Raw genomic sequence first — 26,683 nt, forward strand, 5'->3', positions numbered from 1 at the left:
CCTCGGCCTCCCAGAGTGCTAGGATTACAGGCGTGAGCCACCGTGCCTGGCCTGTCCAGAGCATCTTGAATCACTCATTACACTGCCCCGAAGACCCTGCGTCCTTCCTTCCCTGTCACCTTAGCATCATATAAAGGTCACCCTGAGGGGTGGGATGGGGGAAGTGACGGTAGATTTGAGTGTGATACTTGTACTGGGGGCAGAGTGGCTCAGTGGTTAAATGTGTGGCCCTGGGTTCAAATCCTGGCTTCCCACTTTCTAGAAATGTGCATGAAGAGGGCTAAGAGGTCGCCTCGCCACTTCAGCAGGATGACTTATAAATGCCCACAGCTCCATGCCATGGGCCTCCACACAGTGCTGGAGATGCCAGTCGTCCACACGGGGGTTTTGGGAGTGTGTCCTGCTGGTCTGAGGGGTCGCTGCTCAGAGGGTAGGATCTGCCCATTCAAACTCTCCCCTGGAAACTTGAGAGTCCCAAGGTAAATGAAAGAAGTTCATTCTCCTTTCAGTTTTCCTTCTTTATTAAAACAAGTTGCACTGGTTTGGATATGGTTGTTTGTCCCCACCAAATCTCATGTTGAAATTAACCCCGAGTGTGGTGGTGCTGGGGGCGTCTAGGTCATGGGGGTGTGGGACTATGACTGACATATATATGGGTTTTCATCCACGGCTCCTGCGTCATAACTCCCATTGCTCTTGCTACAATGTTGGGGCCTGAGAAGCAGAATCTTTCTCTGACCTTCTCCTGCCCAAGGCAGGACTCTAATCTGATTGTGGGTCATAAGACCCTCATTCCAGAGAGGGTCCTGCCCCACACCCCCATGACCCAAGAGGAAGGACGTTGCTCAGAGAGGCCAGGAAGACTCCGAACAGATGGGACTCGCTGGGTTTCTCCACTCAGTCTATCAGCGTTAGATCGTGCCCCTTTGTCCTGTCACACTTCTACACATTGTCAATCATGCCTACCCAACGAAGTCTCCACAACAGGCCCAAGAGGATGGGGTTTGGGTAGGTTCTGGAGAGCTGAGCACGTGGAGGCTGACAGGAAGGTGAACAAGAACTTATCCACGTGCTGGGAGGGGGGTGTACCCCAACTCCCTGGGGACAGAGCTCCTGCGCTCCGGACCCTTCCAGACCTCGCCTGTGAATCTTCATCTGGCTGTTTGCTTGCATCCTTTAAGATGTTCTTTGCATTACATTGGTGAATGTGTTTTCCTGAGTTCTGTGAGCAGCTCTAGCCAATTAATCAAACCCAAAGAGGGGGGTGTGGGAAGCCCAACTTGAAGCCAGTCGGTCAGAAGTTCTGGAGGCCTGGACTTGGGGCTGGCGTCTGGGCGGGGCTGGGGGGGGGTGGCAGTTTGGGGACTGAGCCCCCACCCTGTGGGATCTCACACTGTCTCCCAAGAGGCAGTGTCGGAATGATTGGAGGTCACGCAGCTGCTGCCCGCTATAGAAACAACTGCTTGCTCGGTGTTTGGGGAGGAACCCCCACACGCTTGGTCACACAAGTCTTCTGTGTTGATTGTTGTGGAGCAAGAGAGAATAGAAAAATTTCTTTGGGTGTTTTTAATTTCCTCTCACAGGGGAGACCCCTCATGGATAGATTAATGCCCCCTTCAGGGGCAAGCTCTCTGCTGCGTTAGCTCCCTCAACAGCTGGCGGGCAAAGTGCGCCTGGCACCGCCCCTCTCTTGCTTCCTCTCTGGCCATGTGATCTCCGCACATCCCGGCTCCCCTCACCTTCCACCGCGAGTGGAAGCCGCCTCTGCCCTCCCCAGATGCAGATGCCCAGGCTTGAACTTCCCAGCCGTCAGAATCACCAGCCCAATAAACCGGTTTTCCTTATGAGTTACCCAGCCCCAGGTATTCCTTTATGGCAACACAAACGGACTGAAACAGAAGGCCCACTGCATCACAGAAGAGATTAAAAATTTAGGGGAGGGAAAGACTTCTTTTTTTTTTGTTGTTGTTGAGACAGAGTCTCACTTTGTTGCCCAGGCTAGAGTGAGTGCTGTGGCATCAGCTTAGCTCACAGCAACCTCAGACTCCTAGGCTCAAGCGATCCTACTGCCTCAGCCTCCCGAGTAGCTGGGACTACAGGCATGCGCCACTATGCCCGGCTAATTTTTTCTATATATATTTTTAGTTGTCCATATAATTTCTTTCTATTTTTAGTAGAGACGGGGTCTCGCTCTTGCTCAGGCTGGTCTCGAACTCCTGACCTCGAGCGATCCACCCGCCTCGGCCTCCCAGAGTGCTAGGATTACAGGCGTGAGCCACCATGCCCGGCCGGGAAAGACTTCTTAAACAGGACACAAAAAGCATGAACCATAAAAAAGCATGAGCCTCTGTTCATCAAAAGACACATTAAGGCAATGAACGTGCAAGACACAGAGCGGGAGAGGATGGTCACAGCACGTGCAGTTGACAAAGGGCTCACCCCCAGGTGTACACAGGATTACAAGTCAACAACAAAAAAGATGGACAACCCAGTTTAAATGGGCAGAGACCAGAAGGTGTTTTACGGAAGAGGACAGCCGGTGGCCCACAGACAAAGGGACAGGTGCTCCACCGCACTGTCGCAGGGAAACGCAGACTGGAAGCTGCCAAGCAGCAGGAAGCACTGCCACCGCCACGCAGCGGGCACCAAGCCGCTCTCACGGCTGTTGGTGGGGCAGAGCTGGCACCACTCTCTGGAGCATCAGGTGGCACTGGTGCTGTAGCTGGCGCCAGTGTACCAGCAACCCGCAGCCAGGCACAAACCACAGAGTCACCCACGTGTGCTCAGAAGACACAGACCAGAACGTTTGCGTAACACGTCAGGAACGTTCTTCATGACAGTCCCAAACTGGACAAACCCGATCCCATGAACAGAACATGGATGAATAAACTGTGGTCTGTTCAGACAATGGACATGACACAAGATGATCACACACAGCAGGACTCCATTTCTGTGAGGCCCAGAGAGCAAGGGGCGCTACTTTGTGGTGTCAGAGCTCAGGCGCTGAGGACAGTGGGGAGGAGCCGGGGTGACGGTGCTTCCTGTGTGAGATCTCCTGAGCTGTAACACTTAATGACATAGGCGTGTGCTGTGCACGCTTCAGTGACTTTTATCACAACTTCTCCTCTGAACACACTAAGACCTGGGGTGTCTTTGTGAGTCGGGTGTTGAAGCCCCCGCGGGCTGACCTGTTTGCAGTGGCTGCAGCGGGCCAGCATGAGACAGTGCTTCCAGTAGTGCAGGTCCAGGCCTTCCTCTGTGAAGGAGTCGCTCCTTTCCCCGCAGAAAATACACAAACTGAAAGGAAGCGGAAAAGTAGGCAATGACGCAAAGCTCCAGCTCAGAAACGGCCACTCTGCCCCACCTCACGAGCAACTGTCCCTAATCCCGGTAGCTTCAACGCTGCCTGCCGCCTGCATTGCCTGGTCTGCTCGGGCCGCTGGGCCTTCCTGCCTAGGGGGATGGTGGCAGAGGCTGGAGGGGCCACCTGTTAAAGTGCCCCCCAAAAGTAGGTGTTGGAAATAAATTAGCTAAAGGTCCCTTCAAATTCTAACTTAGCATGGTCAAGCAGAAGGGATATTTTGAGTCACAAGAAAAAGACAAAGACATTGCCCTTAAATTCCTTATAGATTTGTTTTGGCCCCTATACAGCAAAAAGTGTTTTGCTGCTATGATATTTGTGCCTGTAACAGCAATTTTGACATACAGGCTGGAAACTTCTGTTGGGGTAAAGACGGGAAGTTATTTTGGCTTACTCAGACTTCATGCTGATTAGTTTAGAGAGCAATTTTCCTGACCTTTAAATTGCTGGAACAAGCCAGTTCATTTACACAATCCCAATGACCCAGGTTCCCGTGCAGGCAGCCTGGGTTGGCTCACTCACTTGTCTAGGTAGTGGTTGTCTGTGATCTCCAGAGCTGCGGGCGGGGCTGCTCTCCTTCCTTGAGTGTCTAAAGAGATTAAAACGAAACGATTTAAATACTTTTTGTAGAAATTAACTTTCAAAATTTTAGTAACCAGTGTGATGTGAATCATACTTTAAAAACATCACCCCCGTTAAAAAGGTAGTATCACTTTACACTGGGCTCTACAAGGTCTGGAGCGCAACAAGTATTTGAGAGAGGGGGTTCCGGAAGGCAGGTACGTACCCTGATTCTTTGGCTTCACAGCGTCACTTTCTTTTTCCTGAGACACAAAGACAGAAAGGTCAGGGACAAGGGGCTGCAGTGTGGGCAACAGTCTAGCCAAGGTAGGTTTCCATCCTCAAAACACGTTTCTAGCCTTAGTTTTAGAATTTCTATAAACAAGTAACAAAGCTTTTGGAAAGAGGTCTGCACGCTCCCTCCCCTGCCTTTGTTTGCAAGCCCCTCCCCTCGGGCCCTCAGCACCACCACCCACGGAAACAGCTCCAGTTGAGGCCACCAATCTCCTCCACGTCGCCACTTGTCACCACCCTCTCATATGGCCTCTTGGTGGCTTGTGAGACGGTTGGTCCCCCCTTCTCAGTCTGGCCCCGAGGACACCTGGTTTCCTCCACCTTCACTGGCCGCTCCCTCAGACACACCTGGCCGCCTCCCCAGGACTCTGCACTCTGATCTCTCCTCTCTTCTGCCGGTGCTACCCTAGTGGCCTCCTGTCCGGTGCCCAAGCTCCTCTCTGCATAAATTCCACGTGTCTAAAGCAAACCCGCCGCTCTCCCTCCCAAGCCTGCTGCTGTTCAGCGTCTTCTCATCTTAGATCACGGAGTCCCGTCCTTGGCCATTCAGGCCACGAAGCCTGCACAGCTCCAACTCCTCTTTCTGGCCTCTCTCAGAGCCATCAGCAAGTCCCGTAGGCTCTACTTCCAAACACAGGCAGAATCCAACCGCTTCTCACCATCTCCACTGCTGGCACGGTCATCTCTTGCCAGGACTATGAGCACGGCTCTGAAAGGGATCTCCCTACTGCTCCTCATTCAGGGGCCAGATGGACCCTTTAACACCACGGGAAGGTGACTGACTTCTGTCCAAAACCCTTGATGGATTCCTAAGCTACTCTTCTTGCAGCTCATCTCCAAAGCCCAAGCTGCTTCTCGTACCCCAGCTGCACGGCTTCCCTGTTGTTCCCTGAACGTGCCAGGCCTGTGTCTCTCCCCTGCCTGCTCCTCTCTAGAGCACCAGGCCCGGAGGACCAGCCTCTGCTTTGCTGCCCGCTGCACCTCCGGAGCCCGGACAGTGCCGGGCACAGAGCAGGGACTGCGAAGGCACTACAGGGGAGCTGTGTGCTGGCCGAGGAGTCTGTCAGCACAGGGGACCCAGGACACGTCCGTTCTGGGAACAGCTTCTGAGGTGGCACTACACCAGGAGCCACAGCCGCGGGGTCCTGGGTGGGGTGAGGGCAGCAGGCGCTTGGTCACGGGCGCAGCACGCGTGAGGCAGTCTCTTTAGCTTGCTATGGTTGCTTCCTTGTGTGTGTACCGTTACGCATAACAATCAGCATGTGCCCGACCCGCTTCTGAGGTCGCTGTGAATCTACCACCTGAGCCAGGGACGCGCCGCCGGTCGCAGGCCCACCAGCCTCCTTCTCGCCTCTTCTCTCCTTTTCTCATTATTCTGACGTTCTGGCACTTTGCCATAGGAAGTTCAACATATATTCAGGCTTATTTTCTTTTTTTCCCATTCTTATCCGTTTCTTTTAAAAACAGTTGTGGTAAGAACACTTACCGTGAGATCTGCCCCTGCCGGCTTCCCGCGTGCACGGCGCGGCGGAGCTGACTGCGGGCGGGAGGCGGCCCAGCGGCCTGGAACTCGTCACCGCACCACTGAACCTCAGGCACTGGATGGCAACTTCCTGTCTCCCCACCTTTTCTTTTATTTTTTTTTAAAGAAATTTTCTTTCAACTTAAGGAACTTCATCACAGTATTAGTGTGATCAAATAAATTCGAATCCAGAAGCAGGGCCGCTGAGGGGCACCCGTTTATATCCAACCAAGCGAGATCCGACCCCGCTGAACACGATGCCTCACGTCGGCTCAGGAGTAAGGGCTCCCTGAAGTAGAATATTAACCTGACACCTTCCTTTTTTAATGCACTGCAGTCAGGTCTTCAGATTCCAGCTTATTTTTCTCCTTTTCCCCTGAAGGGGACTGGGGTGCCGAGGAGGAGAGGAGTTCTGTGCCCCCCGAGCCCCTCCCTGAACACCGGCAGCGGCCCCTGCCCACTCCAGCCCGGACAGGAGACGGAGCAGGCAGAGTTCTCAGCATCCGATTCCAACTACCTATGGAGGACTTCTTTGATTTACCCCAAAACTAATTTTTAAAAACAATAAAGAATAAACATATCTTCTTGCATAATCCCATGAAAAGTAGATCAAGTATGTGATGGATTCTATATAACAAGATAAATTTCAACTAAAACCATATTGGTGAAAGGTTAACTTCCAACCTGGACTTCAGCCTGAATTTCTTTCAGTGCTGCCAACTGCTCTTGCAAAGCTTTTATTTCTTCTTTCCTTTGTTTTTCTGCTTCTCCTGTAGCTGCTTTTTTCTGTGCCTGGTAAGAAAATTATTTTCCCATTAGGATAGGTTTTTAGGGCAATCTTAAGAAATTGGGAGACAAATTATGGTCTATACATTATGTTTCTTATATAATATTCACTAAGATTAATAATGTAATTAGGGCTAAAAGTAAATTTATCAGATTAGTGCGATAAATGTTCACTGGCAGATAAAACTGCAGACGTCCTCAGGGCTGTCCCGTTACTATTTACTGCCTGGAGCCTGCGGTCTCATAGGCAAAAAGTGGAAGTGCCAGGATCTGAACTCTGGAACCAATATTCTCAGGCAGTACGCCTGCGCTTCCCGTGTAAACGGCTCCTTAAAATAATGTGTTATTTATTCATGTACCAAGTAACTTCTTAAATACAGCATTAGGTCATAATTTCATGAAGGTTAACTTACCCTAATTTCAGCATCTGTAGGTCTGCCATCTATTTTAGCAAATCCCTCAAAAATTGTTTTGTAGAGAACATTCTTGCGTGTGTTGCTGTCATCTGGAGGAAGGTATTCTAGAATAAAAGCCTGGTGCTGTTTATACATGTCCAAAATAATTCTAACCGCTGTTTCTCGAACCTCATATACTCTATGCTCCAGGGCACTCACTGAAAACTAAAAATAAAGTTGGGACAGTTTCTTGTTGTTATTGATTCTTAAAATAACAAAATCAATTTCTTCCAGCATAAAAGAAATATAGGTATATCATAAAAATCTGAAAAATAAAGACAAGAAAAAAGAAAACAACAGGCCCAGAATCCCATATATTAAGATACAGAGAATTTTCCTTAATTGGCCTTGCACACTTAGTTCAACTCAGTTTGTTTTGCTTTTTTCCACTTAACATATTAACAAGCATTTCTAAAGTTATGTCCTTCTATAAACTTCATATTAAGTGTGACAAAATATTCCAAATATACAGAAGAAAGCATATAATAAACCTCATGGATCCACCACCCAGACTTAACCAGTGTTTTTTTTTTTTTTTTTTTTTTTTTTGAGACAGAGTCTCACTCTGTTGCCCAGGCTAGAGTGAGTGCCGTGGCGTCAGCCTAGCTCACAGCAACCTCAAACTCCTGAGCTCAAGCGATCCTCTTGTCTCAGCCTCCCGAGTAGCTGGGACTACAGGCATGCACAACCATGCCCGGCTAATTTTTTCTATATATATTTTTAGCTGTCCATATAATTTCTTTCTATTTTTAGTAGAGATGGGGTCTCGCTCTTGCTCAGGCTGGTCTCGAACTCCTGAGCTCAAACGATCCGCCCACCTCGGCCTCCCAGAGTGCTAGGATTACAGGCGTGAGCCACCGCGCCCGGCCTTAACCAGTGTTATAGTTTTAACACCATTCTTGTTTGGAATCACTGTTTCCAGGAAACAAGCGCTGCGCTGTGGTGCGGTTCCCTGTGTGCGTCTCCCGGGCCACCGTCGCCCGTCCCCCGTGGAGGCGCCCACTCCCCTCAAGCCGACGTGGTGCTGCCCCCGTGTCCTCATTCAATGCAAGGTGCACGTGGCCCAAGCGTGCGTGTGGACGTGGGCACGCAGCTTAACGGCATGACCAGTGTCCTGCGCGTGCCAGCGTTTCCTTTCAAGATCGAGGCACATTCGTTTATCTTGACCTATGTCTTTCATTTCAACTGCTCTACGGTGCTCCGTCATAAGAACATATCAGTATTTGTCTATTCACAGGTGACACTAACGTGGCCATCAGGGCCTCTCAGGCCCTGGGCTTCCTCACTTCTGCCAGTCTCAGCCTCAGCCAGGCTCGCTCCGGTTCCGGCCCAGACCTTGTCATTTCCAGTCGCCACACCACCTCTGAAGAGTCTGACTAGCACTTCCCACCTTTCTTGGTCACTTTTTTTTGTGCCCCCTCCCCGACAATTCTCCAACCCCACAGGACCTTCAGTCCGTCCCCGCCACCTGCTGCCACCTTTCCACCATCTCTCACCACCCGCCAGTCCCCGTGGCCCTGCGCCCAGCTTGGACATACAGGCCCTCATTACAGCCTTCTGGCATTCACGTGCACCCTCAAGATCCTGGGCCCTTTCTCCTTCCTTTGCATCACAGGTGAAGCGGAACGTGCCTGCGGACCTCAGAGGCGCCGGCTGTTTCACCGTGGACTTCCGGCCACACGTGTCAGGGGGCCCAGGCGCTGCGCAGCATTTCCCCGTCAGCCACTCAGACTCCGGGGGAGCCTCTCCTCTGCCTTCTCACCTCTCCAACCTCCGTCACCCATTCCCAGCCTGGCGCTGCCCTTCTGCCGTGAGGAGCACGATGCCCGGCCCCGTCTGTGGCCAGCCCTTCCGCTGTGCGCGGAGCCCAGCGCCACGGGCCACGCGAGGCGGTGGCTCCCGCTAGTCTCCCACACTCGGCTCCTACTTTTATCAGTGCTCTCTTCTTTCCGTTTGGATCATTCCTACCAGCATTTACACGGACTAGAACACAACTGTGTGCTCCGTAAACCAGTCTCCTTCTCTTCCTTGGTGCTCAGCTGTCCTGTACTTTTCAGTCCCTGGTGGTGAGTACAGGCCATCTTGGTCAACGGGAACGTGGGTGGCAGAGGCTTACCCCATGGCAACTTCCCACGCACAATCTTCTAGTCATTTTCCTTTACTGAGGAGCCTTGGAGGTCACACGCGGAGGCTGGTGGCGTCACACTTGGATAACACTGAGTTCTTGGATGACTGCACGGATTAGAGCACACTCTATCCTTACAAACTGCACTGGACCATGGTGAGAGGGCCAGGAACGCCTGTGGTAGCCACGGACAGTTTGGAGTTTGTTACTGTACCATGGCTTCCTGGAACTAATGCTTAAACCGCTATCTTGAAGTGGGGTGCTGCCGTAAGAATTTAAATATGTGGGACAGGAGAGATGCTGATACCATGTTATTATGCAGGGTGAACAGTCACTACAGCTCTTGCCAACTACACAACTCAGAAGGCAGAGATGGGCCTACTGAGCTGGTCATGCCAGGAGAAATGGACAGAAATAATTAAGGTGTTGGTGTGTTTGGGCTACAACTGGCTGCCTTGACAGGCTGGACAAAAGGAAGAGATGAGCTGAGGAGAGAACTGGCACTTTGCAATCAGAAATAAAAAGACTTTGGGTCCGCAAGGTGGCTCACACCTGTAATACTGTCACCTTGGGAAGCCAAGGTGGGAGGATGGCTTCAGACCAAGAATTTCAGACCAGCCTGGTCAACATAGCGAGACCCTGTCTCTATATAAAATAGAAAAATTAGCCAGGTGCGGTGGTGAGTGCCTGTAGTCCCAGCTTCTTAGGAGGCTGAGGCAGGAGGATCACTTGAGCCCAGGAGTTTGAGGTTGCTGAGAGCTACGCTGACGCCACTGCACTCCAGCCTGGACAACAGAGTGAGATCCTGTCTCAAAGCAAAACAAACAATAAAAAACAAAACAAAACAAATCCCCCAAACTCCCCAAAACATAGCTTTTGATTTAAAGTGATAAAGAAAGGGGGAAAAAAAAGAGGGGAAAAAAAAAAAACCCCAAAACAAAACAAAAAAGAAATGAAAAGACTTTCTTTCTCTGAGTACAAAGGGACACCCTGGCCAGCCTGAGCAGAGAGTATCAAGATCTAACCGGTGTCCACGGGAGACCTCTCAGTGCTGTGTTAAAAACAGTCTGCGGAGGAGGGACAAGGACAGAAGTGGAAAGTCCACTGGGGAGTCTGTGACAATAATCCATGCAAGAGATGATGGGGGCTACATCTGGGTGGCGGCAGTGAAGGTGTAAGATCTGGTCAGGTTCCGGATGTATTTTTAGGGAGAGCCCAAAGCATTTGCTGATGGAGTTTGATACAAGGGGAAGAATCAAAGATGACTCTAAGGTCTGTGTCCTGAGCCAATGGAAGATTGGAGCTGCTCCCTGCTGAAACGGGACAGGCTGAGGAGGAGCAAGCCGGGTCTGATTTGGACGGGGTAAGCCTGAGCTTGCTGATCTCCAAGAGGGATGCTGAGCAGGCGATGGGATGTGAGCCAGAGGCTCGGGGCAGTGTACAGGCCAGGGATAGAAACCTGAGAGCCTTCGATGAACACGAGAAGTGCAGCTGGCTGGAATCACCGAGGGAGGGGACACGGGCACACATCATAAGGAAGAATCAGGCATGGACTCTTCAAATGTAAAAATCAGGAAGCTGAAGAAGAACCAGCAAAGGAACGGAGACGACGAGGCTCTGTGTGCTGCAGGGGACCAGGACGGCGTGGGCTTCTCCTTCCGAGTCTAAAACACACTGCCATTAATGCTGGCCTTTCTGACTATACATTACGTCAGGTCCAAATTCAGGCATCTGGAGTCAACGGATATATAGAATCAACACAGGAGAAAGGCGGCGTTTGAGTACATCCCAGCTGCCTCCACCTCTCTCCACATGGGTGCAATGAGGACAGACAGCTGATCGCCGGGCACTGGGAGCATCGCAGTGTGGAGCGTGTTACCTACACGCGTGGCCAAGAGGGTGGCTACACAGTCAGGGCTACATTTTCAACATGTCTCAAATCGGGAAGTAAGGAATTTTTGATTGGCAGAAAATGTCTCTTCCAACTTCCACGGTTTCATTAAGTTGTCCAAAGCACAAAAAATACATACACTTACACTTTACAGGCTGAGCGTCCCAAATCTGAAAATCTGAAATCCACAACATTCCAAAATCCGAAACTTTCTGAGTGCCGATGTGACACTCAAAGGAAATGCTCCTTGGAGCATTTTGAATTTGGATTTGGGATGTTCAACCGCTAAGTATAATGCAAATATTCCAAAATCTGAAATCTGAAACTCTCCTGGCCCCAAGAATTCTGGATAAGGGATGCTCAGCCTGTACTTGATGTTCTCCATTCCTGCAGTTGTCATCTCTTACTGACAAATATTTCTCATGACTTGTTTCCCACCGTGGACGAGGATTTGCAGACACCAGGCACCGACGGGTGGAATTACAGCGGGAAGGGTACAGGCGCCCTCGTTCGTTAGATGAGACAATGGTTATTTTTCTGAAATCTCTCAGTCATTCATTCACTCAGCAAACACCAACCAGACACTGTGCTCCAGGCACGGTTTTAGTGCTGGGGCCACAGTGGCGAGTGACGGTGGCCGCTTACCTTCATCACGTTATCGACAGTGAAGCCGGAGCTCCTGGTGCCCAGGTCTCGGAGCAGCCGGGCCAGGAGGTCCACCTGACTCATTGCCAGATGGACGGAGGAGTTTGCCTTCAGTGGCTGCACCAGGAAAGACGGAATCATCTGGAGACACTTAACTTCCTTAAACAAGGCCATTTCCTGTAAAAGCCAGCATAATTTGTTACTTCCTACTGGAAAATGCTAGAGGCAGTTTAGTACAATTTAGCATGATCTTCAAACTAAACATCAAAGGAAAAAATAGGGAAATACGAAATGATAGTGACAAATGGTAGTAAAATCATCAATCTATAAGCTCATATTTCTATTTAAAGTGTAATAACAATTAGAAACGAAAACCTGAAGCATAAGAAATAAAATCACGATCACCTGAAGATTACCGAAAGAAAGCTTTACAGAAAACATAACCAAAAACTCGGTTTCTGTTCTCAGCATTACTCAACCCAAATAAAGGTTTTCTAATTTCTAAAATTCTAAAAGAAATTAGTTTTGCTACTAGAATCATCATTTTAGTATTTATTAAATGTCAACCAAGAGTATAACAATGTATGATTCTCCAATTAATACAATTGAAAATATGTAAGCGATACTACATATTTTAATATCCCTAAAGAAGTCTTTCTATAATAAAGATTTTTATCATTAAATTAGCCAGATACAGAGGAAGAAATGATAAAATAATGAAGCATTTAAGTTGCAATATAGAAAGAAATCTGTTTTTAATAGGCCTATAGGTCATACCATCTAAAATAATCCCTCATTTTGCACAATTAACTTCATATTTGGGCCTACGAATGACTCTGTACAAATGTAAAGGGGAGGAACAAGAGCATTCTTAGAGAAGATGAACAGTAAACTCCTCAAAAGACAAACAGATGCTGCATATGCAAAGTCAGCAAACTGGCATGCTGGTACACGACATGCATCTTAATCCCGCAATATACTGCTTTACAACGATCTCAGAGAGGAAATTTTAGCACTAACAAACTACTCAGAAATTAATACGGGTTAGAAATAATTAAATGAAGCAATAACATGTTCTCATTTTCAGCTTATCTTTTGAAAGACACCTCCAAATTCTAGCCATCTTAGAAGTACATTGTAGCAGTTCAGCATCACGGCACTTGCTTTTACCTTATTGTTATTACTTATTTCTCCTTATTCATTTTTCCTGAAAATGAAACTAGATCCGTGGTTCTTCATATTTTGAAGAAATGGCCCTTTTGAGAACTATGAAAGCTTTGAATTCCTTCCTAAGAAAGATGTGCACACCCACAAAATTTTGTATAAAACTTTAAGGAATTCATAGGCTTTCTAAAGCCCAAATGTGGACCCCTAAGAACTCCTAGACTAGATGAATTCATTAGCTAATTTGGAGACGGTACAATATATTCTCATACTACTTAGTATAACTGTGTGCCCCCAAACTCTTATACATTTATCACTATCTTAGTATTTCTCAAAATATTTAGCCTAGAGGAGGCACATTTGGTTAAAGAATGAAAACATTTAGATTAAGACAGTTATACATTTCTCTACCCTCAAATTTTTAATTTGGATATAGTTTTCCATGTATTCTTATTTATTAAAAAATTAGGCCAGGTGTGGTGGCTCACACCTGTAATCCTAGCACTCCGGGAGGCTGAGGCAGGAGAATTATTTGAGGCCAGGTGTTCGACACCAACCCGAGCAAGAAAAAGACCCTGTGTCTACCAAAAATAGAAAAGATTAGCTGGGCGTGGTGCTGCACGCCTGTAATATCAGCTACTCAGGAGGGTGAGGCAGGAAGGATCACTTAAGCCCAGGAGTTTGAGTTTGCAGTGAGCTATGACAATGCCACTGCATTCTAGCCAGGATGACAGAGCAAGACACTGTCTCAAAAAAAAAAAAAAAAAAAAAAAAAAAGTAAAGGCATATGTTGGATAAGAGAAAGACTGGAAAAACCAAACTCTGCATTTTATTCAAAGTTTATGTCTAAGACAAAATTTATCTTTTAGAGCATAAGGAAAGCATGACAGTGAACCATGAAGGATACTGACATGCGCTTGAGTCAGAATTGTGCAAGGTATTAAGAAAGCCAGCTATCTGTAGGAATATGTTTATTAGCTATGGTTTCAAACGATGAAGTTCAGACCTGAATGAAATTTAAAGCCATGATTCGGAGGCGGGCAGAAGAGTCCCCGGTCCTGGAGAGCAAAAGCGGGACGGTCCTCTCCACACAGTGACTTGTCTCAAGCTTGCTCAGCCTGTGTTTAGGGATGTACTGTGTAATGATCATTTTCAACAACTTCAAAGAAGCCTGAAAGACCTGAGAAAAAAGTAATAAAAACAGATGAGCTACTGCAGTGGAATTCCACCAGGAGTAAACATGAAATCTGCTATCAGTAATAAACATGAACATTATACTGAAAACTACATCTTGTCTGAAGGGTTGAAAATGGCAAACTGCTTTCTAAATACTGTACTCTGCATATGGGGGATCTATGCTCTTGCTTCTCTGTGTTGTAAAGCGCTCAACACATTCCCTAGATACCAAATACCCAACTCTCCTGCTTCACCGGGTGAGCTCCTACATGGAGGTACACAATGACGTAACTGTGGAATCTTCCCTCTTAATGGCCCGTTCACAGCTAGAAAAATTCAGTGGTAACTCTCAAGCGCCAGAGGTTTCACGAAAAATAAAACCATGAACTGAAGGTTTGTTAGTAAGTGGTGAATCAGGCGTCTGCAAACACCTGGCTCTGAAGACCATGGAAAAGCTGATGCTGTTCAGGACCACAGAGGATGACTCAGCAAAGACAGATTTCACAGACCCTTCATTTACACTCACTCGCACGATCTAGTTCTTGCCTGAGAACATTAATTCTTAGTGATATCATCGAGCTAGAGTTGGTGACTATGCCAGCTGGCCATCTCTCATGCTATGTGACCTCATCCATGGATGCTGCAGCCAGCGCCAGCTGGGGGACTCACTGGGCTCACAATGTCCTTTATGGCTCTTCTGATGAGAAAGATGGATGCTCTCAGTGTGCTCTTTAAATCTTCCTTTGGTGTTCCCACAGGCATTTCCATCAGCTTCTCATGCAGAGCGAGCAGCGCGTCCTCCCGACAGGACCATACCTTGGAGTAAGCCCCGGCGACCTACCACAAAACAGGGGTCTTGCTTCACTTCCAGTTAGCGTTTTCACAGCACACAATCACCCTCCAAATACTATACGATTTGAAGGCTTTTTTTTTTTTTGTTTTGTTTTAAAACTAAGAAGAATCTTTTCTAAAAACAAGACTTCTACAGAATACTTACATTTACGGAAATAATTTTTCTGATAAGGAAAATTTAAGACTATTAAATATGGAATATTTATATTCAATACTTTCCATTAGAATGGAAAGTATTAAAAGCTCCACCAAGAGAAACATTTTACAGCTGAGAACCAGGGAACAAACCCACTGGGCTGTCTCTAGGGAGATGCATCCATCTGGCTTTGTGATTGTTCTTCACTGGAACCACTGGGGGGTCAAGAAAAGGGGCTGATGTTTAACACCAGCTCCGCAAATACCAGAAACGCCAAGTCTTAAATGAATACTTGTTCATAAAATCTGAAAATTTAGCTCACATTTTTGCTGTTTGACATTATTAATAATTAACACAAGGCTTTCCAATTCAGTAAGAACAAAGCGAAATCAACACTATTACGAATACAAAGCCTTGGGCATGTTTCCATCCTTTACGTGTATGCACATACATATGCGTGTGTATATGCTATGTATATAGCTTCTTTCCCCTTTGTTTACCAAGGCTTCGCCTAACACTTCGATGGCAGTGCTGGCTTCTCTCAAGGCCTTCTCTGTTAAGGGCTCCGGCTCCCCTGAAATGCCCCCTCTGTGAGCATCACCGAAGTCTGCGTCACTCATTTCGGGCTCTGCCAACGCTTCCCCCTGTTGCTTGCGAATAGCTGGAAGGGGCCGCTCGTCATAGGGAAGGGGCTCCACCTGCAGCCAGGGAAGGAACGAGGACAGCACTGTGGAGCTGGGGGTGTCTCCCTCCCACCCTTCTCCCACCCCAGTGGGACGCTCTCCAGCAGGCTACTGCACTTGCTTGCCTGGTCGGAAAGATGTTATTTTGCTAAATATCAGTATTGTCAGGTTAGAGTAACTTACATAACAAATAGTATGTAACTGAAAATATGAGATGAGGCTTTCTCTTCCTTTCTAAACTCATAAGCTGGACATGGTGGCTCACGCCTGTAATCTTAGCACTCTGGGAGGCCAAGGTGGGAGGATTGCTTGAGGTCAGGAGTTTGAGAAGAGCCTGAGCAAGAGTGAGACCCCATTCTCTACTAAAAACAGAAAAAATTAGCCGGGCATGATGGTGTGGGCCTGTAGTCCCGGCTACTTGGGAGGCTGAGGCAGGAGGATCGCTTGAGCCCAGGAATTTGAGGTTGCAGTGAGCTGGGCTGATGCCATGGCACTTTAGCCTGGGCATCAAAGCGAGACTCTGTCTCAACACAAAACAAAACAAAACCCTTATTATAGACCTAACGAAGAAAGGCAATGTAAATTATGTCTCAATTACTGTCCCCCAGTAGCAATTTCAGTTCAGTTGACACGGAGATTACTAAAGTAAAGGTTATTATATTATTTTTTCTAACAAGATCTCTGTTATTAATATTTTCCTAGTTTACTGCTTAGAAATAAGAATCAAGCCTGCTTTTAATAAATATGTTCATTATCATGGGGCCTTATATTTAAAACAGTAGTCAAAGTTAAAGAATCTTTAAACGAGCTTTCTCTGCAGTGCCTGCTGAAACTCTAGACAGACAGCTGTCTATTCCAGTCACTATTACGCTGACACGTGTTTACTGAGCACCTAACTCACTCCAGGCGCTGTTCTGGGTGCCCGCCTACAGCAACGAACAAGACGGACGTCCTGCCCCGCAGGGCTCGCTACCTCCTGGGGGAGACAAAGGTGCACAACTAAGTCAGTCAACGTGTAGCAGGAGTCAGATAACTGAGAACAGAGCGAGCAAGTCCTGATTCGTTTTCTGGGGCAGGTGTTACTGTGACATGGAAATGAACAAGAGTCAGTATTCGTCTTTAACACTTAATAAGAGATACTGTGTATGCAATGTGCGAGAATAACCTTATATTCTAAAACTCACTCATAATTGTAAAAAACTTTGAATGGAAAATAAAGGTAGAGTTACAGTCTATTAAATTGAAGTAGTAAATAAAATATAAAAATTAAGTTATGGAAAAGACGTGGCAGGTGCCGTAGGGGCTGCTCTGAGACAGGACAGGAGGGAGGCGAGCTGCCCAGCTCTGCAGCGCACACTCGCTGGGCCAGCTGCCACACTTCCTTCCTCCTCCGAGTGGAACCAGGTCCACCTGCCAGAAGCCGAAGGTCCCAGGAAGGTGCTGCCCAAACACCATAGGTCCCTCCTTGGATCCTAGCTGTCACTTCAAAGGCTGATCTAATCAGGGCAAACCCGAGGACTCCTGCTCAGAATGGGACACGGTCTCTTCCCTAGATGGTACAATGTACAGTTTGCAGCTTAGAGCTGCTGTCACAGCAGCTAGCCCCATGGTGACAGGGAACCAAGAAAGGCAGCTGAATGGTAGGAAGAAACCAGGTTTCTGATGATGCTGTTGAGTTACTGAATCAATCTAGCCCTGAAACCCACATGATCTCTTAACAGTTACAAAAGCCAATGAAACCGTCAGTTACGACATGGAAAGTTCTAACAGGCATAGTAAGTAGACACAAAACTTTACTGAGGTTTCACTGTGGTTAGTTCACGTGTTAGGCATTTTACAAATATTGTCTCTTTTATTCCTTGAACAATGCTTTAAGCAGATGCTTGTATATTTTTATAGAGAGACAAACAGAGGATCAGGATGAAGATGTGCAGGACCACAGGCTGACAGGGGCACTGCAGGGGGCAGGCCTGGCAGTCCTGACTGCAGAGTGTCTCCCACAGGAGGTGCAGCTGATAGGCTTATTGCTCATGTCACGTTCTACTCAGTGCTTAGTTCTCCCAGAACGGAGGGGAAGAGGGGGCTTGGCTGTGCGGTGCACTCACGTATCCCAGGCACCGGAACAGCACCAGGCACGGCACAGGTCCTCAATAAATATCTGTTCAATAAAATGAATACCAACCCGAAACCGAGTGACCTACATTGATCTTTGGATGAGGATCTGTGGCAGGCAGTAACGGGTCTGCTGCAGAATGCTGAGGAGAAACGGTTATGGAACACGAGGACGGCTTTTCCTGAAGGAAAGGTTCTGCAAACCGGATTTCTGTTCCTCTTTCTTCCAGCTGTGGGAGCGAGGGCACCGGCTTTCTCTGGCGAGGACTGCCAGAAGGAACAAGGGGCTGCGGGGGTAAGTCAAAAGGTCTTCGCATCTAGAGGAAAAAAGGGACAATGAATTTCAGATGTCATTACCAAATATGACCTCATTGCCCCAGATGAATAAGACTTCAGAAAGGCTGTGCTGGAAGAGGATGTTGGGCACAATGAGAAGTTGCAAAATAAAAGAAAACCTTTCACAGATAGTGATAGTCTATGCGAAAGTCCTACACAGTCACAGTGCACTCACCTCACTTGTCTCTCCATGGTTACTGTGTGGACTACAAAAGTGACAAACGCACCCACAATGCCAGTATAGAAAGGAGCATCTGTACGTGGGCACTACAGCGCACACGGCATGTCCACACAGGAGCCCTCGGAGAAGCAGGGCAGTGGGGACGAAGCATCTGGGCTGGGCCCAAGTAGATTTGGATCCAAGTCTGGGGCTGCTATTTACCGTGTCTGCAAAGACAAGTGACACTGTGCGATCCCAACAACCAAAGCTGGCTGCGCAATCACCGTGCACTGGGCATGGTGCCAGGTGCTCATTAATGCTTACTGGTTTGTTTGGTTTTTTTTTGCTGGTCAAGCGAAATAGTGGGAGTGGAGAAGGAACAAAGGAATCTGTAACTGGTTGTGACCAATTAGTTGTAAATACCACTGCACTTGGACTAACCAATGCTTACTGTTTTTACCCCCACTTAAACTGAGGCATAGAGCTCAGAAGAGTTAGTCTGCGATCACACAGCTAGAATGGTGAAACCTGGATTTGAACCCAGGCACAGTCCAGCTCCAGAGTGTGCGCTCTCAACCACTATCCTCAGGCCCTGTTTCCTGATCTGTCACAGCAGATGAGTACCACCTGCCTGCATGAGTTCCAGCCATCAGAGGCAGAATTCCTTAGGTGAAGCACCTGCTCCATATGCCAAAGCCGTCAGTATGACTCTCTCACTTCATCCTCACAACACTCAGGGGAGATGAGGCAGGGTCGTCAGTTCATTTTACAAACAAGGAGGCTGGGAACGAGAGCTGAAGAACTTCCAGGCAGAAGTGGCAGGGCCTCCATCTGCCCGAAGCCTGACTCATTCCCTGTCCCTCTACTGTGAATCCTCCTGAGAGAATGTGCCAAGGAAAAGAATGACCCGGTGTAGGCACACAGAGCTGAATGGATCTTTTGCATTTCATTTATGAAACAGACACCCAATTTTATGAACACCACAGCTGAATCTCTCCTCCGCCAGGCTTCCATCCACCCACTCCAGAATCCTGCCCTGGGCCCCTCACCTGGTCGCCCTGCACCTACCAGCTCGACATCCAGGAGGCTGTGCAGCTCCAGCTGCTCGTACACCTCGGCGCGGTACTGCTCCATCTGCTGCTTCTTCTCTTTGGCGAGATCATAGTCTTCTTTCTCCACGGCACAGCGCTTTTCTACCTCATATCGCCCAAGACGCTCGCCAACCTGAAGCACAAAATGGTGGCTTTTTGTTTCAAGTTTGGATCAACTCACGTCACGTGCAAAGATAATTTCTGGAGTAATGCTTGAACAGCAGAGGCGACGACCACGTAAACATCCCACAAGGAGAAGGGGACGAGTGCAGGGAAACGGGAGACATGGGCAGCATTCATCACGAAGGTCCGGCTGCTTGCGGCCACGCCAGCATCTAAGGCCCATGAGTTCAGTGACTTTTGGGATAGCTCATTTTCCTCCCATTTCCCACAGCACTAAGGGTCCCAGCAACGAAGCGGCTGATGGCACCTGAACGTGAGTCTGAAGATGGAAAGCACTTGCTTCCACTGATGTTTTATGATGCTCCTCTGTCCATAACTGTATCTCGCTGAGCTCTGTGAACTCACACTGACTTCACAGGCTTTAGTAACCTGTTACTTTAACATGTAGTCCTAATAATTATACATAAAACCTACCACAAGCATAAAACGGAAACTGTTTTCTCCAGAAGCAGTACCTTTTGCAAATCAGCAATAGCTTGTTTTAGTTTCTTGGCATAATCATAGCGCTCCTTTTGGACGGCTTCACGTTTTCTTTCATCTAATTTGCGTATAATCTGCGCAACTTCTGGATCTTGGTACATATCGAAAGCTAAGTCATCTAGTGGAGAAATATAGTCAGATTTCCTAGAGGGAAGAAAGGAATATTTTAGAGCTAATTTCAATCTAGCAGGGAAGCCCTATGAGCTCAGTGCTGAAGATGCACAGCTAAGACCCCGCCCACCCCCAGGGGCAGGTCCGGGGGCAGCTCCTGTGTGAGAAAGGGAGGCTCAGAGAAGTCAGTGACGGGCTTCAGGTCACGGAGCTCCTAAGTGCAAGCAGGTCTTTCTGACTCCAAAGCTCGTGCTCTTGCATTAACTGAATCCCACTTTGGGGCACTGAGCCTTTAAGGGTGCATGTACTCGTTCAGCCACTCAACAGATATTCCAAGTGCAGACTCGGGGCTGGTTGGCTGGGGGCACTGGGGACGTAACAGTGAATGTGACTCAACTACAGAATAGGGGGAAAAACAAACAGAACAAAACAAACGGATGACCAGGCCCCACCCTTAGAGAGAGTGAGGTGGCGGGCCAAGGGGGAGTCCAGGCATCTGTATTTACGACTCCACCACAGGACTTTTGACGCACACTACAGGTTAAGACTTGCTACCACTGAGCTTTCGCCTCAAAGTGTTAATCTGAATGCTATCAACCATCAAGTCCTATAGGAGATCAGAAAAGTTTTTTCAGAAATCTATCTTTTTTTTTTCTGTAAGAGACAGATCTTACGCTGTCCCCTGGGCTGCAAGGCAGAGGCACAATCACAACTCACTGCAGCCTTGAGCTCCCGGCTCAAGTGATCCTCTTGCCTCAGCCTCTTGAGAGTAGCTGGGACTACATGTGGCTGCCACTACCCTTGGCTAATTTTTCTTGTTTTTTTAAATTTTTTTTGTAGAGAAAGGGGGTCTCACTATGTTGCCCAGGCTGGTACTGAACTTCTGGCCTCAAGTGGTCCTCCCACCTCAGCCTCCCAAAGTGCTGAGATTACAGGTGTGAGCATGCCTGGCCTAAATGATCTTCTTAGTTACCTGAATAACTCATTTATGATTAAATATTACCTTATTCTTCAAGTTCTACAGTAGGGCAATGGTCAGCTTTCTTCTGGGTCTAGAATTTAGAACAATAAAGCTAGTCTAACCAAGCAAGAAAAACTCTAACAGGGGACAGTTTCAAAGAACTCCAGTCTGCTGTATCAGCTACACAAAATAAGCCAGCTGTTGGCTGTGACTTGGATATCCTTATACGCAGGTAAATTTTAATTAAAATATTATTTTCACATAGATTTAGTTGAATTGTATAATGCTAAATTCAAAGGGGACATGGGAACACGTCACCCTTAAAAATCCCCAAGTCTCTCTTCTGACATTCCCCACTCTGTGAATGGCACAGCCAGAGCTCCAGGCAGGCTGATGACCAGGACGGCTTCGGCAGCTTTGAACTCTGTCAGTCCCAGGGATGACTGAACAGTGACACATTTTAGTGTTTCTATAAGACCATGTTAACTGCTTTTAGAAACACATATTACACCCTTAAGTCTAAGTCACTTTGCCTTGATGTCCCAGAGATGAAGACAGAGACTTCATTTCATTATAAACATCCTATAAAGAAACAATGTCCTATGCCATCCGCGTCCCAACGCCTGGCAACGCTGCGGCAGCATGGAGCGCCGTCTGCCCACTCTGACAGATGCGTCGGGACAATGACCGGACTCTCACGTCTAGCAGAGCCCCACACTTGACAGTTACACAACCTCCCCAGCCCTTCGCTCTGCCCTCATAAAACCCCGGGGCAAAGGCAGGACAGGCCACCCCACCCGGCTGACTGGACTGGGACAACTGATCTAACACATAAAATAACAGAAGGAACTTTTATTGGAGATAGAGTCTAAAATGTATCAATTAATTTTGTCATTTCTGTTTTATTGGCGTGAGCTTCAATAAGGGCAGAAACCGAGTATGGTCACGGCGACAGTGCTGAAGAGAAGTGGAGACACAGCCATCTGCTCCTTAGTGCTCTTTGTCCCCGAGGGGTTTCAGATTCCCTTTCGAAGGTGAGGGGTGTTGGTATCTTTCTGTCAGGAGAACAGGGACCTGAGGTGGAGACTGAGAAGCGTGTGGGGGCAAGTACATAACTTTCATCGTTGTTTTCTGCCAACGCCACTCGAATGGCCTCCACGCACTTTCCCAGCTCGCCACACTCACAAGCACCCGTGACAGCCCTCGGTCTGCACCTCCTACCACACAGCCCCTCTCCGGCTGACGGGTCCCTGCGAAGACCAGCTGTGCGGGGACGGGAGGGGGCTCTGTGGGAAGAAAGGCTCACTGTCTCCAGCACGCACCCTCGGCAAACAGTGAACAGCTCCTGGGCAACCACAGAATCTGCGCCACATTTTGTGCAAACATGAGCCGGGCTCAGGCATTAGTCACTCCGTGTCAGCAGTGTGATTGCATGCAGGGAAAGTGAAATCACACCAGATTTGAAATGTCTATTAAGAAATTTTAAAACGTTTGATCTTTTCTTTATTGGGAAGCTGCTGTCAGAGAAGAGGAACCAGGGATGGTCCTGCATTCCGCTTCCCTTTAGATGCGGCACCTCTGGAGGGGGTGCCCATGTGTGGCCCACAGCGAGCATGTGGTGAGGTTGCTGAGGGAGCTACTGTCCCAAAGAGGCAGCCAGGGACAGAGGGGTGACAAAGGACAGTGCAGTAGGGCTCCTTAGCTCCCCCACCGTGGACCTGCCAAGGGTCCTTACATTGCTGGGGAAAAAAGGCAGCAAAAGAAATAAGTGTCTACAATTAACATGAGAATGTTTTAATGGGTAGAGAAGAATTGGTAAAAATTGTTTTTTTAAAAACTGATATGATTTGTGTTTCTCACTCCCCCAAAGAATAAATTTTTTAGGCTGGGCATGGTGGCTCACGTCTGTAATCCTAGCACTCTGGGAGGCCGAGGCAGGAGGATTGCTCGAGGTCAGGAGTTTGAGACCAGCCTGAGCAAGAGTGAGACCCCGTCTCTCCTAAAAATAGAAAGAAATTATACAGACAGCTAAAAAATATATATATATAGAAAAATTAGCCGGGCATGGTGGCACATGACTGTAGTCCCAGCTACTCGGGAGGCTGAGGCAGAAGGATCACTTGAGCCCAGGAGTTTGAGGTTGCTGTGAGCGAGGCTGACGCCACGGCACTCTAGCCTGGGCAACAAAGTGAGACTCTGTCTCAAAAAAACAAACAAACAAACAAACAAAAAAAAAAGAATAAATTTTTTAAAGTAACCGTAAGATGACGTCTCCAGTAACTGTTAATTTGGGTCAATTAATACCTTTGATTTTTACCTATGAATTTGCCTGTGCCAATAAAATATCAACAGATGGCTGACAGCTCTTTTTTCTAAATGCATTTTAGGAACCCTCTAGTAATACCCGAAGACAAGAAATGAAGTAATCTCTGAAGAGCAGCAAGGAAGGTGTGCTAAATAAAACAATGACCTTAATCTGCATGTAAGTTTGAGATAATCCAATCAGTGGCTTATCCAGCTCTAAACTGAATTTAGGGGCTCTCAAATCCAGAATTCCTTGGAAATGATGGACACTTCCTTGATTCTGAGCACAGGTGCAGACGTTTGCTGTGTGGAGAGCAGGACTCTTACCCAGCATAAGTTCCTTCTAGAGCTGGATCCTCTGTGTTGTGCCCAAGATAATGGTCAAGCAGCTTCTCTCTAGAGGTCTTTGGGAGCAAAACATCTGCTTAGTATCTCAGAGCAAGCAAAGAACAACAGATCTTGACTATAAGAATATGTGACAAAGTTGTCTGTGATTCTGGTTTTTTGGAGGGACAGCTAAAACTACCAAGTAAAAGAAAAGTTTAATGTACTATAGCTGCTAAAAATCATCTGATGGCATTCACTGGTCAATTTTATAAAGATTTTTAAAATGACACTTTCTGTAGCGCAAACAAATGATTCTCTCCTGTTAACAACGCATTTTCCTCCTTAGGAATTAAACTTCCCACACTTACAATATTGCTTTCATCACTGAAATCTGCAGGGTCTCCAATGATATTTATCGCAACCAAAGCAACCTAAGAAAGAGTGAAATCAACGGAAATTAATTATAAAATGTTTTTGATGCCTTAACAAACTCCGACCTATATTATCAAATGGGATGATGTATATCAAAGTGTATTAAGTGTAAAATGTTATGCTAATGTATAGAATTATTGGGTTTTAATTTATGTAAGTTAATATTCTAATGCTGAACCAATGGGCTATTTTAACCATTTAAAGGATGTTAAAACAATAATGGCTAAAAACCCCCAAAGTTTTAACATAGCCTCATGATAAACCATCTACTCAAGGTTAAGTATCGAGGTCATATTTATATGATCTTGGAAACTGGACAGTGAAATTAAAAGCTAGATTAACATAGATCAGTTTATCCAAGCCAGTGTTTCTCACCTGAGGGGGAAGTTACTTTCCCATTCCTTCCCCTCTCTTTGAGAACCACGGTGGGCTAACTAGGTAACCAGGTCATCGCTGGTGAAGACATGGTGGTGGGGGGAGGGAGGAAGGGACAGAGGGTAGGACCGAATCTTCCAGGGTCCTGTCAAGTGATGCTGCCGTGGACCGCGCAGCACAGCGGAGAGCTCTCCTCCAACTCGTGTGCTTGCTCTACAAGTCTGATTTGCTGGAATGCTTGCATTCCTCTTGGAGGGGGCAGAGAGTATTGTAAATATTTGCTAATTAACAAGATTGCTTTGGACACAATTGATTTCTACTATATTAACCATGTAGGGGAAAAAAGAAAGGGAGGGAGGGAGAGCTTAAGAATTAGTAGTTTGGAGCTGGAGAGATTTGGGATTACATGCATATTACATGCGTTCCCGACTTCACCAGGGCATGTGTCTTGTGGGGGTTTAGAGGGTTTTCTAGAGCAACACAGTCCAACACAAATGGCACTTGAATCACATTTGTCATTCTAAGTTTTCTAAGTAGGCCCATTAAAAAAATCAAAAAGAAACAGGTGAAATCTATTTTAATAACAGTTTAACACAACATATCCAAAATGTTATTGCTTCATCATCTGTAATTGATATAAAAATTCTAATGAACTTTTATATCCTTTTGCACTGAGTCTGAAGTCCGTTGTCTGGGGCCGCTGGCAGCAGCTCTCAGGGGCACTGGGCCCGCTCCCGGTGGGCGAGAGCTGCACGCGCCCAGAGGCTGCTGTGTCGGACAGCACAGCTCAGATAGCTCAACCTCTTCCCAGAAAAGATCCCCTCTTACTGGACAATCTTGAAAACACATCTAAGAAAAGATATACGACTGCCTCTTTGTAGAGAGAGGGTGGGCAGCAGAATCAAAGGGAAGCTGACTCATCTTACCTGATTGTATATGTTGTATTTGTTAACATGGTTCTGGTGAAAAATCAGTTTAAGAAATTGCCCGACTGCGTCTACATAAACTGATTTTAGTTCCCGGGCTTTGCAACCCGTCTTTTCATTATCACAGAGAGACACATACCTGAAAGAAAAGACACACTGGAGGAAGTGCTGATTTGAAAATGTGCTGCTCAAGAAGGCTGCCCTGCTGCTCCTACACTCAGCAGGTTCAAACAAAAGCTAAGTCTGCAGTGAAAACCTGGGGACAAACCCCAGGAGTCAGAATCTGAACAGCAGAATTCAGAGATGATAATGCTGCTTAGTAAGCATTTTCAGTATGAGGCAACTGTGTATTCCCGAACCGAACAGAAGTACCTAACGTAGGACCAAAGCAAGGGGCAATTCACTAAGTTTTAAGAGCTCTGAGGTAGAATCAGTCAGTCTAAAAGCTGATGTAAATTTTAAATTTCATTCTTACCCAAGCCTTCGAAACCGCTCTCCTTGATATGGTACAAAATACTCAGGCAGGCTTTCACTAATGTAGAATTCGATTTTACTTGCAATCATATACTGGTGAGCAAGTAACTGTAGTTTTCTTATTCGACATCTCTCCACCATTTGAAGAACAATTTCTTGTGGAAACTGGCAAAATCTGAAAACAAACACACTTTTGTTTTTTCTGACCAATCACTGCAGAGGGTTTCTGTACGCCAGCACCTCATTCTTCCAGGTAAGAAGCATTAACCAAGCACCTGCTGTGAGCGGATGGTCTGGGAGTCCTGACAGTACTGAGATGACTGAGACACTATTCCCGTTCTCCTGAGATTTCAGTCAGAGCCGAAGCCTGGAATTACGATATGACCGGGTCTGCCTGCAACGCTACGTGAATCATAGTTTGGCAGCTAGTCAGTGTTTGAAGTGAAGCCTGAAGTTTATCATGAGGTCAACAAATCAATTCGAAGAGGCTGTACTAGTGGGCAAGACAGAGCCAAAGGATTTTCCACGGGAACCCAGACACTCAAGGAAAAGCGCCAGCCTATCAACACCCAGGGAGCGCCTGCCCTTCACGCTCAGCGGTCAAGGGGGAGCAGCCCAGACTACGGCCCATGTTGGTGCTTCCAGTGTTGCTTAGAGGTGACAGGACACACTAACAAGCTAGCTAAGAATCAGTTAGAGAACCACAGAGATCAGCAAAGATCTGGCACGGCAATAAAAGACCCTGAACAGGCACTCCCCC

The 26,683-nt window shown here is 47.3% G+C and overlaps 1 protein-coding gene across 3 annotated transcripts in view; it reads right to left on the minus strand.

Moving 5' to 3' along the window:
- CEP104 (centrosomal protein 104) overlaps positions 1-26,683 on the minus strand; it is a 41,353-nt gene that overhangs the window by 6,654 nt on the left and 8,016 nt on the right. For all 3 annotated transcript variants that reach the window (XM_069479271.1, XM_069479272.1, XM_069479270.1), the window contains exons 3-18: positions 25,925-26,098; positions 25,450-25,588; positions 24,085-24,147; positions 23,717-23,793; positions 19,989-20,157; positions 19,328-19,483; positions 17,853-18,080; positions 15,469-15,666; positions 14,650-14,817; positions 13,811-13,984; positions 11,641-11,817; positions 6,938-7,144; positions 6,423-6,530; positions 4,149-4,185; positions 3,884-3,950; positions 3,189-3,297 (exon numbers count right to left, since the gene is read on the minus strand). In XM_069479271.1, the coding sequence (XP_069335372.1) occupies positions 3,189-3,297; positions 3,884-3,950; positions 4,149-4,185; positions 6,423-6,530; positions 6,938-7,144; positions 11,641-11,817; positions 13,811-13,984; positions 14,650-14,817; positions 15,469-15,666; positions 17,853-18,080; positions 19,328-19,483; positions 19,989-20,157; positions 23,717-23,793; positions 24,085-24,147; positions 25,450-25,588; positions 25,925-26,098 (2,251 nt within the window). The remainder of the gene's footprint in view (positions 1-3,188; positions 3,298-3,883; positions 3,951-4,148; positions 4,186-6,422; positions 6,531-6,937; positions 7,145-11,640; positions 11,818-13,810; positions 13,985-14,649; positions 14,818-15,468; positions 15,667-17,852; positions 18,081-19,327; positions 19,484-19,988; positions 20,158-23,716; positions 23,794-24,084; positions 24,148-25,449; positions 25,589-25,924; positions 26,099-26,683) is intronic.

Source organism: Eulemur rufifrons, chromosome 8, assembly GCF_041146395.1.
Source record: "Eulemur rufifrons isolate Redbay chromosome 8, OSU_ERuf_1, whole genome shotgun sequence".
In the NCBI taxonomy this organism is placed as follows: domain Eukaryota; kingdom Metazoa; phylum Chordata; class Mammalia; order Primates; family Lemuridae; genus Eulemur; species Eulemur rufifrons.